This window comes from Lepisosteus platostomus, chromosome 20 (assembly GCF_059453375.1).
Source record: "Lepisosteus platostomus isolate fLepPlt1 chromosome 20, fLepPlt1.hap1, whole genome shotgun sequence".
Classification (NCBI taxonomy): domain Eukaryota; kingdom Metazoa; phylum Chordata; class Actinopteri; order Semionotiformes; family Lepisosteidae; genus Lepisosteus; species Lepisosteus platostomus.
The window spans coordinates 15528015-15541786 of NC_142630.1; the positions used below are offsets into that span (position 1 = coordinate 15528015).

A 13772-nucleotide genomic window follows, 5' to 3' on the forward strand; every position below is an offset into this window, starting at 1 on the left:
GCAGTGTCCTCTGCATGTTTAATGTTATTAAATTTTTATTATGTTTTTATTACACTTTTTTTTTTGCATTGATTATCATGCTAGAGCAGGCTGGTGGGAGAAGAACTGCACAGGCTCCATTTCAGGATTTGGCAGTGGACTTAATTACATGTCATTAATGTTTAGAAGCAATTTGTTACAGGAACTACACAGTGGAAGAGCTAAGGGAACACTGACTTGATAGAGGATTTGTTTTATGATCTCCAGATAAAACAAAACTTCCTTAAATGAACTAGGCCCAGCGCTGCAGAGAGAGAGAGAGAATGTCAGAGACGACTTTGTTTTTCAAGTGCTTTTAAACTAATTCAGGCTCTCTGTTTTCTTCTTGTTTTTCCAAATTTCAAGTGCATTGGAAGCCGTATGTATGAAAAACAAAAGCAGAGCTGTGACTAGATTGCCTGCGTTCCTGTTGCCGTTGCGCATTAGGTAGTGCAAATAAAACAAAACAGTGACGCAACCTATGTCAAAATATACTTGAAAGTGTAAGCAATCAGAAACAAACACAAATGATTCATTTTGTGGGGCACGTGGAGAGTTGTGCAGATATTAGGGATATGTACATTCCAATTCCTGCACGCGCTATAAATTTTTTATTGCTTTTTCCCTTTACTGCCGGCATGTAAAATAATTGCAGCTTTTAAAATATCTGTAATGCATAATATAGCCTCAGAAGGCTTTTGCCTAAAGAATTTTCATTTCATGGTCAGTTAAGCTTCCTACATCTGGAAGAAATGGAACCTTAAAACAATTATAGTGCTGACTGTTGTCGTGACTTTTGTAGTAGATTTTAATTTTTGATTTCCATTTGGATTCTTCCTCTTTAAGCATGGAATGTGTTCATTCCAAGTAAGCTTTTATTAAATCCCCTCTGGGAATGTTTGCCTTTATTTTTTAAGCATTGTTCCATGGTAGTGTCAGGTTAAAAGAGTTGGGGTAGCATTGTGGACCGGAGGAGAACGGAAGGAGAGCTTCGTGTTTCTTTCACACAAGGTGTGTGACCTTCAGAAGGTATCCAGTCCTTGGTCAATTTGTAGGCTGCATGTATACTTTGCTTTTTTTACTGGTGACTTTTTTTTTGCATCATGGGTAAGCAGGTTTTAATCTGCACAAATTTGTGTTTTTAAACACACAAATGGAGACTTGGACCTGTGGCAGATGAGTAAAGGAAGTTTAGGTTTGTTCCCTTTATACTACCCACTCCTGAGAAAAGACTTTTAATTGTGACAGAAGGTGATCATTTCATGAAGGCTTTTACCACTGAAAGGCTTTCTGGTTGAACATCTCAGCCTGGAGCCAATGGAGGTGAAGTTACACAACGCTGGAAAAAGACCTATTTTTTTTTTTACTGTTGAACTGCAGTGTCCCCTCTGGAAGACTTTCTTCAACTGCTAGTCGAGTGGCAAGAAAATGTAACGCACGAGAAATCATTTGCACTGTAAGTGTGGCATAATTCTGCATGTCTAAGTGTCAAGAAAAATATGGAACAAAGACAAATGACTGAGAAATGGGGATTATTTTTGCCTTGTTTTTAAGGGCACATGTTATTTAACGTCTGAATCCAGATTCGGGAAAGATTAAGAACAGCATATCACTGCAATCTTTAAATTACCTCTTTGCAGACTGATTGCCAAATGGGGCACTAATTCTTCTTTCCTAATGCTCCGCGTATGTCTTGCAAATTGGGTGCAGATGCTCTGGTGCTACAGAGCAAATGCTGCCCTGCTCCAGAAATCTCTTTTCTTTCTTGCAAGCAGTGAATCTAAAGTCATTATTTATTTAATCTGTTAGCCTAACAAGCTTCTGACTTTCATTTTAGTTTCACAGCATGCGGTAGCCAGTCTTTTAGACCTTCTGATATGTGTTTAGTTTCAATCACGACAAATATCAGACTAGAAAATACCATTGTTGTTCCCTCTCTGTCCACCTGTATGTCCTTCTTGTGCTTTTAAACACACATCTACATAAGCTATAATGAAGAGGTATAGATGATTGGTTCCTTAAAGCCGAATTGTTAATAGGAATTCTATGAAAAATGAGGGCATGCCAAGTATAATTTTTGGCAGATAAGAGAAGCTTTTTAATGAAGGGCACTATCTTCCTGTACTTGAAAAAACTCCTATAAAAAAGCTGAACTTTGCATACAAAAACATGATGCCTTTGGGCAATAGCCTCACCATTTCTGAGTCAAATTACATTGTTTTAAAAATGTGACCTCTTTTGTCTGCAGTTCTTAGAAAATAAACCCCAGCAAACTCCAAAACGTATTAATCAGACTTAATAATGCTTCATAATTGCTGCTTAATAATCTCGTTGCACATTAGAAACTTGCTTAGTCCATTTTCAATAATGAAGAAAATAGTTTTACGGCAGTATAATGTGACATCTAGTGAAAGTTGCATAATTTTAAATTCCAACCTTAATTATGACTCATTATATTGAGTTTTGGTTGTTGTAAGAAATTGAGGGAACAGGAAATTGAATATGCGTCTGGCTTCTGAGTCTGTCCAGCACTAGCTAAGCACTGATTTACTTTGGCAAGGGAGGGGGTTTGCTGTAGCTTAATAACAGGCAAAGCAGGGAGTCCCCCTTCTCCAGGGTAAACCTGGCTGGCTTCCTTTTCGAATAATTCAAACACAACAGTATTATTTCCCCAAAGAAAGATACAAGACAGTTTGTTGAAGAAAGTGCAGTTAATTATTCATGGCTACAGACAAGCAAAGTGCAAAGCATGGCTACAGCCTGGGCTCAGTTTGTTTTCCCTGGGTTACGAGAGGTAGCCAAGCCCCACGCATCATGGAGCACAGGTACGGACGGACTCTCCCTCGTTGTGGGATTGATCCCGACATCCGCAAAATACGATGCCGAAGACCGATATTCCACCGTGGCGAAACAGGAGCACCAGAGTAGAAGAACAAGCCAGATTCTTTTTACATTGTTCACATAAACCGAGTAAACGAGGTAGCGTTTTTGTCGGCTGCAAGAGATTGAAAATCTCTATAAATATGCATAAAGCAGTGATTAGACCGATGTGCTGTGCTGTCACTATGATAGTCATTCAGATACATATTGGATTATGAAGACCGATTTTAAACTGGAGACTCCATGCTAATTATGTGTTTGATATAGTATACATGTATAATTTTTCGTGCACTGCCATTAGAAATATGACATGGTACATTGGCGTGACTCCACTCAATAATAGTGGTTTGGAGGATACATTGCCTCCTTCTGCTGGTTCAAATCCTTCACCAGTAATTTCTATCGAACAGATTTACATCGGAAAGAAGCAGCTGGCTCTCAGTAACTTGTTTATTAGCTACATCCAACACTGTACGTGATAACGCTAGATTCCCATTTGATTTTCTTAAGACATTGTGATTAAGAAGAATAAGCCTGCATTAAAGCCTTAAATTATTTGGTGTTTTGAGGCTAAGGAGTATTTTTATTTTCTGAATTTCTTTATTTTAAACCGAGGGGCACTTTTGTGCTGTCTGTTTAGATAAGCATTGTGAAATTATTTCAGGCTACAAAATGTGACATTTCTTTGAAAATATGACTAGTGTTGGAAAGAGTTTTTTTTTTACACCTTTCTCTAATCTTCCTTGCTTGCTGAGTAGCATTGACATCAGTAGTACATCAATTTCAGAAAGTGGATTTTTTTTCTTTCTTTTTTTATGAGACAGCTATTGTGACATATTGGGTCAGTCAGAAATGAAAGATATTCATGCAAGCATGCAATACTTATAATGAAGTCTCAGTCTGACCTTCTGTATGATTGATTCTGTAATTTAGTTTTCTCAGGCAGTGCCTGAAATGAAATGAAATCATGTTGAACAAGTTTTAAATACCCACAGTGCACCAGGAGAAATGGGAGAAAAAACAGCAACCCTGTAGGCTAGAGAAAAAGGGAAGGGGGGGAGGAATTGGGACTGGGGTGGTGGGGGGAGGGAAAAAAGGAAGAAGGGGGTTGGGGATAACGAAAAAGATGGGGGGGGAGGAGTACTGAGAGAGCGAGAGAGAAAAGAGAGAGAAACTATTTATCTTCATGGTATTATAGCCTTTGCCAGCATTCAAAATTTCATTTTTTTCGTATTTGGCTTAAGTACTTCATTCTGCAGGTAGCTGTAAATAGAGAAAATAAAATAGTGTTCCTGCTTTAAAGCAACAGTGCAGGAATATGTGCAGGGGACTGATAAACTATCTTTAATAGGACTGACCTTTCATGCTGGTGGGAGTTACTGGGGGGACTCAACCTCATAATTACCATATAGATTATTTTATTCCTCTCCTGCAATGAAACATTTCGAAGAGCTGCACTGCTGACTGAATGGAAATTGAACTTGTTAGCATTCTTTTCAGCCTGTTATATCTGGCACAGTGTCGCCGCTAATAAATTCTTTCCCAAAATTCTGGTTCTGATATCTGTAGAGCCAGATTGGGGCTGCTTTTATTCAGATAGATTCACATGTTGCCCCGCGCATATTCTAATACTGTAATGCCAGGCTTTGCTCTTGCTTCTACTTTCGTTTTTCGGCGTCCTGCGGGGGTTACGTAGGGGTGTGTTAGGGTATTATTGCTGCTTACGCCTTGTTCAGAAGCTTTGTTGGAGGACATGGAGGTAATGGGGTCTCAGAAAACAGTAATTTATCATACAGCTCAGGGCACGTGCTACGTGTTGGCCATTCATTGAATATTGAAGTATTTGGTTGCCGACTTCTTGGTAGAATTCGAGATCACAATCGCGAGCGGAATGCCCCAGCTCTCCCTGCAGCCTCCGGATTTGTCCCGCTGGCGTGGGATGGCCCCGGACAGCACGTGCGACGGTGATTGTGAAGAAAGCAGGGTGAGGAAACCCTGCAGTGTAACGGGCGGAGAGGTGGCTCTGTGGCTAAGGATCTGCGCCTGTGACTGGAAGGTTGCCGGTTCGTATCCCGCGGCCGGCAGAGGAATCCTACTCCATTGGGCCCCTGAGCAAGGCCCTTAACCCCAACTGCTCAAGGGGCGCCGTACAATGGCCGACCCTGCGCTCTGACCCCCAGCTTCTCTCCCTGTCTGTGTGTCTGTGTCTCCATGGAGAAAAAGCTGGGGTATGCGAAAAGACAAATTCCTAATGCAAGAAATTGTATAGGGCTAATAAAGAAACATTATCATTATCATTATTATCATTATTATTGCACTACAGGCGAAACGGGATCAATACTATGGGCACCACGAGAATCCCTGTCCACCGAATCTTCTTTCTACCTAAATTTTAAACACAGAGACATCTTGTTTGCAAGTGCTCATCTAGTCATCTAATCCTTCCGTACTCTGTTCAATGGTACATGAGATGTTACTCAAAAAGCAAATGTTATTCATTACGTTTTCAGAAATTTTCATGGTTTTTTATTAATTCAGTTACACCTAATACGGTATTTACTTTTGTACAGCACGCTCACCGTGTGGGGAGAATATCATATATGTCACAGTTATTCAGAATAACCAAGGAATGTGGAGTATGACTGAGTAAGACTTTACTGTAGCAATTAATTATTTATTAAATGCTCATAAATATAGAAAATGAAGTGGTCTATAGCTAATAGGTAATTTGCAAATGGAGCTACTGTAAATTATTTTTACACAGGAGAAAAAATCTTCTGTCTCAATTTCAGTAGCTAGTTATCCTTTAAAGAGACTAATCAATTCTATTTGGCCTGTATTCCATGGTGAGGGTTATAATATCTGCTTTGCATTGAGTGTAGAATAAACCAGAACAAAATTGTGGTTATGATGTTACGTTTTTTTTCCTAAAGTCCTGCTTCTGTGATTACTTTTACTAGTAATAATAATTGATGTTAACACAGATATTAATAACCTTACTGGAAAAAAAAATTAATTTCTTTCTTTGTTTCTTTCAAATGTTTTCATTATCCAAAAGTATCCGTTATCTATTATCTAGAAGTATGAATACTGCTGGTGGAAGATGGAAGGATTTTGCGGGGGGTTAAAGTGGTGAAATTGCCAGTTAAAAATAATGGACTAATGGTTTTCAGGTCTGCTAAGGGATGTTAAAAACCGATTAATTTAAATAAGTGATCTCACATTGCCTGCCTAAATGGGGAGTTATTTTCCATTCCTGGTTTCTGCACAGGAGTGATCAACGGACTTGAAAACTCTAGACCTTTTCAGATTGCTGTTGCATTATTGGTTTACAGAAACTACGAGATTGTGTCACTGTTCTCACCAGAATTCTGCCTTTGGGATCATGTGAAAGGATTATTATATAGATATCAATAGCTATCGATTAAATGACGAAAGAGAACGGTGAACTACTGTTTGAACATAAGATGTATCCTATGAGTGTTCCTGTGCCTTGTGTTCTGCTTCCCAGCACATCATGTTGCTTCTCGGTGCATCTTTGATGTCCTCCAGACCTAGATCCATTTTGCAGCATTGTGAGGAAGATGAAAAAGATTTGACTAAAGACCCTGCAGCAGCCTTTGGTCTTAGATTTTCAGATTGAATGGTGTGTGACAACATACGTTTAGCAGCTGAAGTATTTTACAATACCAGTGGAGCATTTATAACATTTGGGTTGTTCATAAAGAATGAATTATGCTTTCAATTTTAGAGTTGCCCTTTTAACCCTTGCAGGATGTTGGCTGTAGAGAATTGAATGATTACAATAATGTACTGTTTGCGTTTAAGTGAAATGTGAGAAACGCAAAGGAGAAGTGGAATTCTAAAATCGATTCATGTTCTAAAGTCAGCGTTGCAATCATCGTACAAGAGCACACAGCTGTTGGCTCATAAGAGCTGTGCAGTAAGAAATCTGTACTATGGAAAAACAAAGAACACGGAGGCAGAAAAATCAATATTGCCTTTTTCGAGAAAAAAAAAAGATGTATGGAATTCAGAATTAAATAGGGGGTTCGTGGGTCTTTTTAATAAAGCTTGTTGCATGAGCTCCTGATATTACAATGAAATTTGAAGAGATTGAGTTTATGCAGCTGAATACCTGATGGATGTGTTCAGGGAGAACAAATCGCTTTCTCATTGTGTTCAGTTATTTCGCACAGTTCCTTGTCAGCATTTGATTCTTCTTGATCAGTCTTCCTTCTGTTGGAATGGCAGTGGCTGTAACTTGTGTTCCAGCGCAGTCAATGCAAACAATTTTACTGTATTTTCCATAAAGGCTTTTCCGGATGAATTGTTACATCTGCGTGCTGTTAAGAAAAGAAATGAGGCAGCGAAAGATAAGAATGTGTCATCATTCAGTTCTTATCCCTGTGTCTTGTTACTTACATGTGTACAAATATTTTCAATGTATATTTAAAATTTTGGATTTTGTATCCAGGGGTACACAGCTCCAGTCCTAGATTGGTCACCGAGTCTGCGGCTTTCTTTCCATCTGTGTTCTTAATGTCTTAATCGAGCTGGTCATTAGCTTAGGAACAGTTTTGACACTTTTCAATGGGTTTTCAGAAGTAAATTTTTTAAAGATACCTGGAAATTCTGAAGGATTCTGACCCTCAAGGACTGGAAATGTTCATCTACTGAACATTAGATAATATATATTGAAAACAGTCAGTTGTTTACATGCTAAACACACTGGGGGTATCCTGTAATGTTTACATCAAAGCAGTGCAATCTGTACTTTTAGATAACAGAGCTGTGCAGGCTATAAAGAGCTCTAATGGAAAGACAATGTAACAGACCTACATCTAATTCTAAGAGTAAAACAGTTATATATATATATCCTTGAATTGAAAAATAATTAAAATCTAATTCTGCAGAACTGACTGTTGCTTCTGTTTTGTTTCTGTGTTTAGAACATTTCCCAAAGTCATGTGCATCACTGTCATCCCAACACCTCTATGGTCATGAGGTCTGTGGTCAACATGAGCAACCCCTCTGCAGGGATGATGTCACGTAATCAGCTGACTACTATCAACCAGTCGCAGCTCAGCGCACAGCTGGGCTTGAACTTGGGTGGCCCCAACATGCCACATACCTCCCCCTCACCCCCCGCCAGCAAGTCGGCCACGCCCTCCCCTTCCAGCTCCATCAATGAGGAGGACCCCGAGGAAGGAAACAGGGTGAGAGACAAATCCGTACCTCCCAGCCAGTGCGAAACACTCTTCCAGCACATCTCAGGTCAAAGATCTTCGACTGCTCTTGTGCAATAAGTCCTAAAGTCAACCTGGAGCTTGACCAGTGGTTTATGTGTGCGCAGAAGAATCTTAAAGTCCACTCTACATTTCTCAGAGAGCCAGTGCAATTTACCCAAGTATTTTTTGTTCGCTAAAATGATTCTGCAGGACTCGGGATCTGAGTACTGAGTGTTCAGATCCTTAGAAGATACTCTAGTAGGAAAGAAGGCCTGAGCCGGCAGATGAGAAAGATCTGGGAGAAATTAATCGTTTTGTGCCTTTTAAAAGGCACATAATTGACAGTTGCTCTCCATCAAGCTTCTGAAGTCATTTTGCGCCACTCACAAATGTTTTGCACATGACCTGTTTATTTTCACCTGTTGTCTGTTGGCTTGAAACCACCTTTTGTTCTTCATAATATGAAAGCATTTTATACTCAATACAATATGAATACATGATTAAATATGCATATGCATTTTGCATTTTTTTCCTCAATATTTCATACGTTCAGCATGCAGAAGTGCACATTTATCTTAACTTCTGGGTTTCAGTGTAGTTTGTTACTGTGTGATCTTGCAATTTAATTCATCGCTTAATTCGTAATTGCAAGTTTGAACCCCTATGACAGATCGACAAACAGATGTATTTATATTATATATTTTATATGATATATATTTGAAAAATGTTGCCCTGTACGCAGAGAAACTGGAACACTGAATGAGAAGAGCAGAATTGAAGCTTTAGTGTTTTTGATTTTGCTGACCTTCTGAATCTGTGCTGTAGGCGATTGGAGAGAAGCGTCCTGCCCCGGACACTGGGAAGAAGCCCAAGACCCCCAAGAAGAAGAAAAAGAAGGACCCCAATGAGCCCCAGAAGCCTGTCTCAGCTTACGCTCTGTTCTTCAGAGACACCCAAGCAGCCATCAAGGGCCAGAACCCCAGTGCTACGTTTGGGGAGGTCTCCAAGATCGTGGCCTCCATGTGGGACAGCCTGGGGGAGGAGCAGAAACAGGTACCACACCCCCACACCTGTACAGACTGCAGGATGCCCGTTTCAGACATCAGTACAGTCCATCCATCCATAAATCATCTGGCCATTCCTGTATTATGACTATAATATATGGCATGTAGATAATGATAAGCATGTGCATTTTTTTTCACAATAAGAACTCAAAGAAGTACTCTTCTGTTCTTTAATTTCTCTTTGTTTTGTGTCCCACAGGTCTATAAAAGCAAAACCGAAGCCGCCAAAAAAGAATATTTAAAAGCCCTCGCTGCCTATCGAGCCAGTTTGGTTTCAAAGGTGAGATATGCTGATTTTCAGTTACCTTTTGCCCTAATGAGCCATCACTAATAAGCCTTTTAAAATGTTAAAAGCTACAGCAATAAAAACAGAGCCTTGGCCTGTAATTAATGCATATCATATTGTGAACTATGACAGCATACAGTAGTTCACAGCTTGCTGTACAGTGTCCCTCCATTCCATTGGCTGTGCTCCAGGCTTGCATGACTTAATCTGTGCAAAGCTGCTTTCCCAGAGTACTGTGGTCCAGCAGTGGACAAAGGAAATTAGAAGAACCCTTTTTCATCCAATTGAGTGTCTGGAAGAATTTCAAAGGAGATGTGTTACATAAATATCTTATTTGGACATTTCCTTTTAATCTGAGATCTAAGATCCCAAAGTGCTTTGAATTTTGTAGCGATGCTTTGTAGCCATGCACAAGAATTGTGATGGCTATAAAATATAAGAGCAAACTTCTTCATCCAAAGAAAAGGGTCAACAAATCTCTCCAGCTCTTCCTGGCAGTTTCTTTTTCTTCTAGGTTGTCCAAGTTACAATGGTTCTTTTTATATCCATCTGCTTCACTAGCAAAGTTTCATTTGCATGTTTCCATAAACGATTCTATGACCAATCGGACATAAATGGGTTCTTTGGTTCTCCCCACCTGTCCACAGGCAGCTGCAGAGTCAGCTGAGGCGCAGACCATACGCTCCGTCCAGCAGACCCTGGCGTCCACCAACCTGTCCCCTTCCCTCATCTTGAACACCCCGCTGTCCCAGCACCCCTCTGTTTCTGCAACAGCACAGGCCTTGCAGCAAGCCCTCCCTAGGGCCATCGCACCCAAACCACTGCAGATGAGGCTGTCAGGCAGCCAGATTGTCACCTCTGTTACTGTCTCTCCTCAAAACATGCCCACAAACATTCCCTCACCCCTGATCAGCCAGATAGGTGGGGGTATGGTGGGGGCGCCCCCTGCAGGAGTGGCTCAGATGAGCCCTCCCATGCAGCCTCCACAGCCACACCAGTTGCAGCACTTGCAGCAGCACCAACAGCAGCAGCAGCAGCTGCAGCAGCAGCATCTTCAGCACCAGCAGCTGCAGCAGCAGCAGATCCACCACCAGCAGATCCAACAGCAGATGCAGCATCAACATTTCCAGCACCACCTCCAGCAGCAGCTGCAGCAGCACCAGCACCACTTGCAGCATCAGCAGCATCAGCAGCAGCAGCAGCAGCACCACATGCAACAGCAGCAGATGCAGTTGCAGCACATGCAGATGCAACAGCTGCATCAACAACAACTGCAGCAGCTCCAGCAGCAGCAGCAGCAGCAGCAGCAGCAGCAGCAACAACAACAACAGCCACATCCACCCCAGTCTTCCCCTCCCCAGCACTCCCCAGGAACGCCGCAGTCTGTGGGAGGCTCTGTAACCTTGGGCAGTCCTCAGTCCACCTCACAGCAGCAGCATCAGTCCCAAATACAAGCTCATGCCCAGGCCCAGGTGTTATCACAAGTCAGCATCTTCTGAGCCAAAATGAATTACAAAGAGGCGGAAACTAATAAAAGCATCATCCAAGTTGCTTTTCTAAGTTGCACTTAAGAAGTGTGTAAAAATAAAGTTTTACCAAGAACTGTCCATTGTTGTTGATGGATATGCAGACATAATGGGACAAGGCACTGAAACCAATTCTGTCTATAAAATAGGCTGGGAAACAGACAATGGGCTTATGTTTGTTCTCCACTCTTTGGAATGGAGTTGGGGCACATAACTGAGAGAACTTGCTGCAATGATCACTGGGAGACTTTGTATTCTTTTCTAATGGCAAAGCTTTATTTACACTGGTGTCGGTGTCTGTTGTGCTGCGTGAAAGGACAACCACGTTGCGTTTGGAGAGTCACTGTACCATGTGTAACCTGGATCTGCCGTGAATCTTGAGGGAAGCCCTTTATAAGATGGGGATCACAAGGACATGATAACTTACAGTACTGGTAACCAGTAATGCATCCAATGAAAAAATGGATGTTTTTTTTTTCTTTTCCACAGGCCAGTTCGTTGTAAAGGTTGTGTTTTTGTTTTGGTTTTTTCAACATTCCAGCAGCTCTGCGTAGTACTGGCTGTCAGAGCTCCTAGTCCTAGGCTTGTTCTTTTTCAGCTCCCCCCCAAAAAACATGAGACAATACCTTGTCATTGGCATCCAAACTGGAGGAATTTGGAAAGAGTAATGCACATGTGCTCGAGGCAGAAGGAAGATCGAACAGATTTTAAAAACTGCCATAGACCATTCACGTCATTGTGTGTCTTTAAACTGTGATGGTAAACTACTGTAAGTTTCAAGGGGGGTGGGTGGGTATGTGGGTTGGGAAATCTGAAGCTCATTCACTCTAAACCCAGAAACAGCACTCCAAATGGATCACCGTTTTAATGTATTTGTCTTTTGTTACCTCAGACTTTTAACGCTATCCTAAATTATGTTTATTTTTTTCAATTTTGTGTAAAAAAATGCAAATATTTTATGGTAATTGTAACTCACAGGTTCTAGTTCAATGGTCTCATGATCAGTGTATTTTTAAAACCGTATGGTCAGTACCATGTACTTATTGAAAGGAAAATGAAGACCTGTAGCAAAACCGTTTTGTTGCACTGTAAAAGCCACTTGAATAGGCGTGGAAATATTTAGTGCCAGCTGTAAAGAATTCCTTTAAGAATAAAAAGAAAAAAAGATGTACATTTTTTTTCGTATCACATGTTGTAAAGTTTTCATATGTGAAGCTTTAATATTCACATTGGTAACATGAACTGTGGATTACAACATCGCATAGTGCATTTACTGCTGTTTTATACTTTTTTATGAGTTACAATAGCAGCAATTAATTTGTTTGTATTTTGCTTAACAGAAAAAAAGAGAACTGCTTTTTTATCTTGCTATAGAATAAATACATTTCAGTAAAAAACCCCAAGTGTTTTTGAACTCTTACTAGGCAAATTTATTCTTGCTTATTTACAATGTAATATAGAGACCTTCCAGAACTGATATAATATGAATTGAGCCATAAAGTTTGTCAAATGCCAAGTATGCTTAATATTTCCTTTCGTGATCTTTGAGGTATACTTGTTTGGGATTAAAATGGTAGGATAAAATTCCCCTAAAAAACATACATTTAGTAACCCGTGACTTTCCAGTGTTCTGGTAACATGAGAGAATCTGAAGAGAAGATGTACAGTACATTTTCTTTTCATACAATAAACTTGTCAGGGAAACTGAACTCTAGGTGCTAAACAACATTATTGTTGCTACATTAATATCTTTGTTTAATTTAGTCGCTATTCCTAAATCTCTGCTCGGGTAGTATTGAGCATTGTGGAGCCCACAGCCTAAATGGCATTGTTTAATTTGCCTTTTTTGTTGTTTCCAAGATGTTCTCCAAATCGGTCTGCTCTCTGAAAAGGTGTAGAGGAGAGGGAAGGAGAGGCACACTGATGACCATAAAACCACAAGACATATGTAACGCAGCTGCTTGGTTTCTTGTGTCTTGTCGCACGACTTGATTTGAACACTGTTTAAAATAAAAGTGAACACTGCCCTGGTGTATTTTGGAAATACCTGTAGGATAAAGTGTTTTAATATTTTTTTATTTTGAAATTTGGTGACGAGACCATAATGATTCTCTGAATTCAGTAGAGTTGCAATTCCCTTCTCCCCTGCATGATTAATTACAGCATCTGTCCTGTCAAAAGCTATAGTGAAGAGGTCTGGAGAAAAACTGCAAATAAGCGCTGGCAACAATCTTAAACCGCTTATGATAAAATGAAAATTAAAAACAGCGAGTGTTGTACATGACCTGAATCTTAATAGAGGGTATGGGAGAATGTTAAAGTAGGTGTCCATGACTACCAAAACACGAGACTTAAAAACACACAATAATGAGGCTCTGGGAAATGGCATTTATTATTCTGAACAGATTTATGTTGAAGGGTATTAATAATGCATGCTGCTTTTGTTATTCCATAACCCTTTAGCATTGTGTTCACTGTGTACAAATATTTCACAGCAAGGGTTGTATTTTTGGGACTGTTCAATAAAACCAAGTTACAAATGTGTTTTTAAAAGCATTTTTATATGAGCCCTCTGTGTAAAACGAATAGAACCAAAACATTTCTAGCTTCTCTAAAAAACGGGAGGAGGAGACCAGATCCTGCAGTTGACCGAAAAAGATTTGCGTTTTTGATTTGCTTTCTCCTATTTTTTCTCTAATTAAAGGAAACAATCTTTGTAACCCATTTAAAACTGACAACACTTCTCCTGGGGTTAAAATAATTGGTG

At 40.1% G+C, this 13772-nt stretch overlaps 1 protein-coding gene across 1 annotated transcript in view; it reads left to right on the plus strand.

The window, feature by feature from the left end:
- The window catches only part of tox3 (TOX high mobility group box family member 3), a 57008-nt gene extending 43459 nt beyond the window's left edge, over positions 1–13549 (plus strand). The window contains exons 5-8 of the mRNA XM_088613679.1: positions 7851–8117; positions 8955–9182; positions 9393–9473; positions 10127–13549. Coding sequence (XP_088469805.1) covers positions 7851–8117; positions 8955–9182; positions 9393–9473; positions 10127–10978 — 1428 coding nt within the window. The 3' untranslated portion in view covers positions 10979–13549. The remainder of the gene's footprint in view (positions 1–7850; positions 8118–8954; positions 9183–9392; positions 9474–10126) is intronic.
- The last annotated feature ends 223 nt before the right edge of the window (positions 13550–13772 follow it).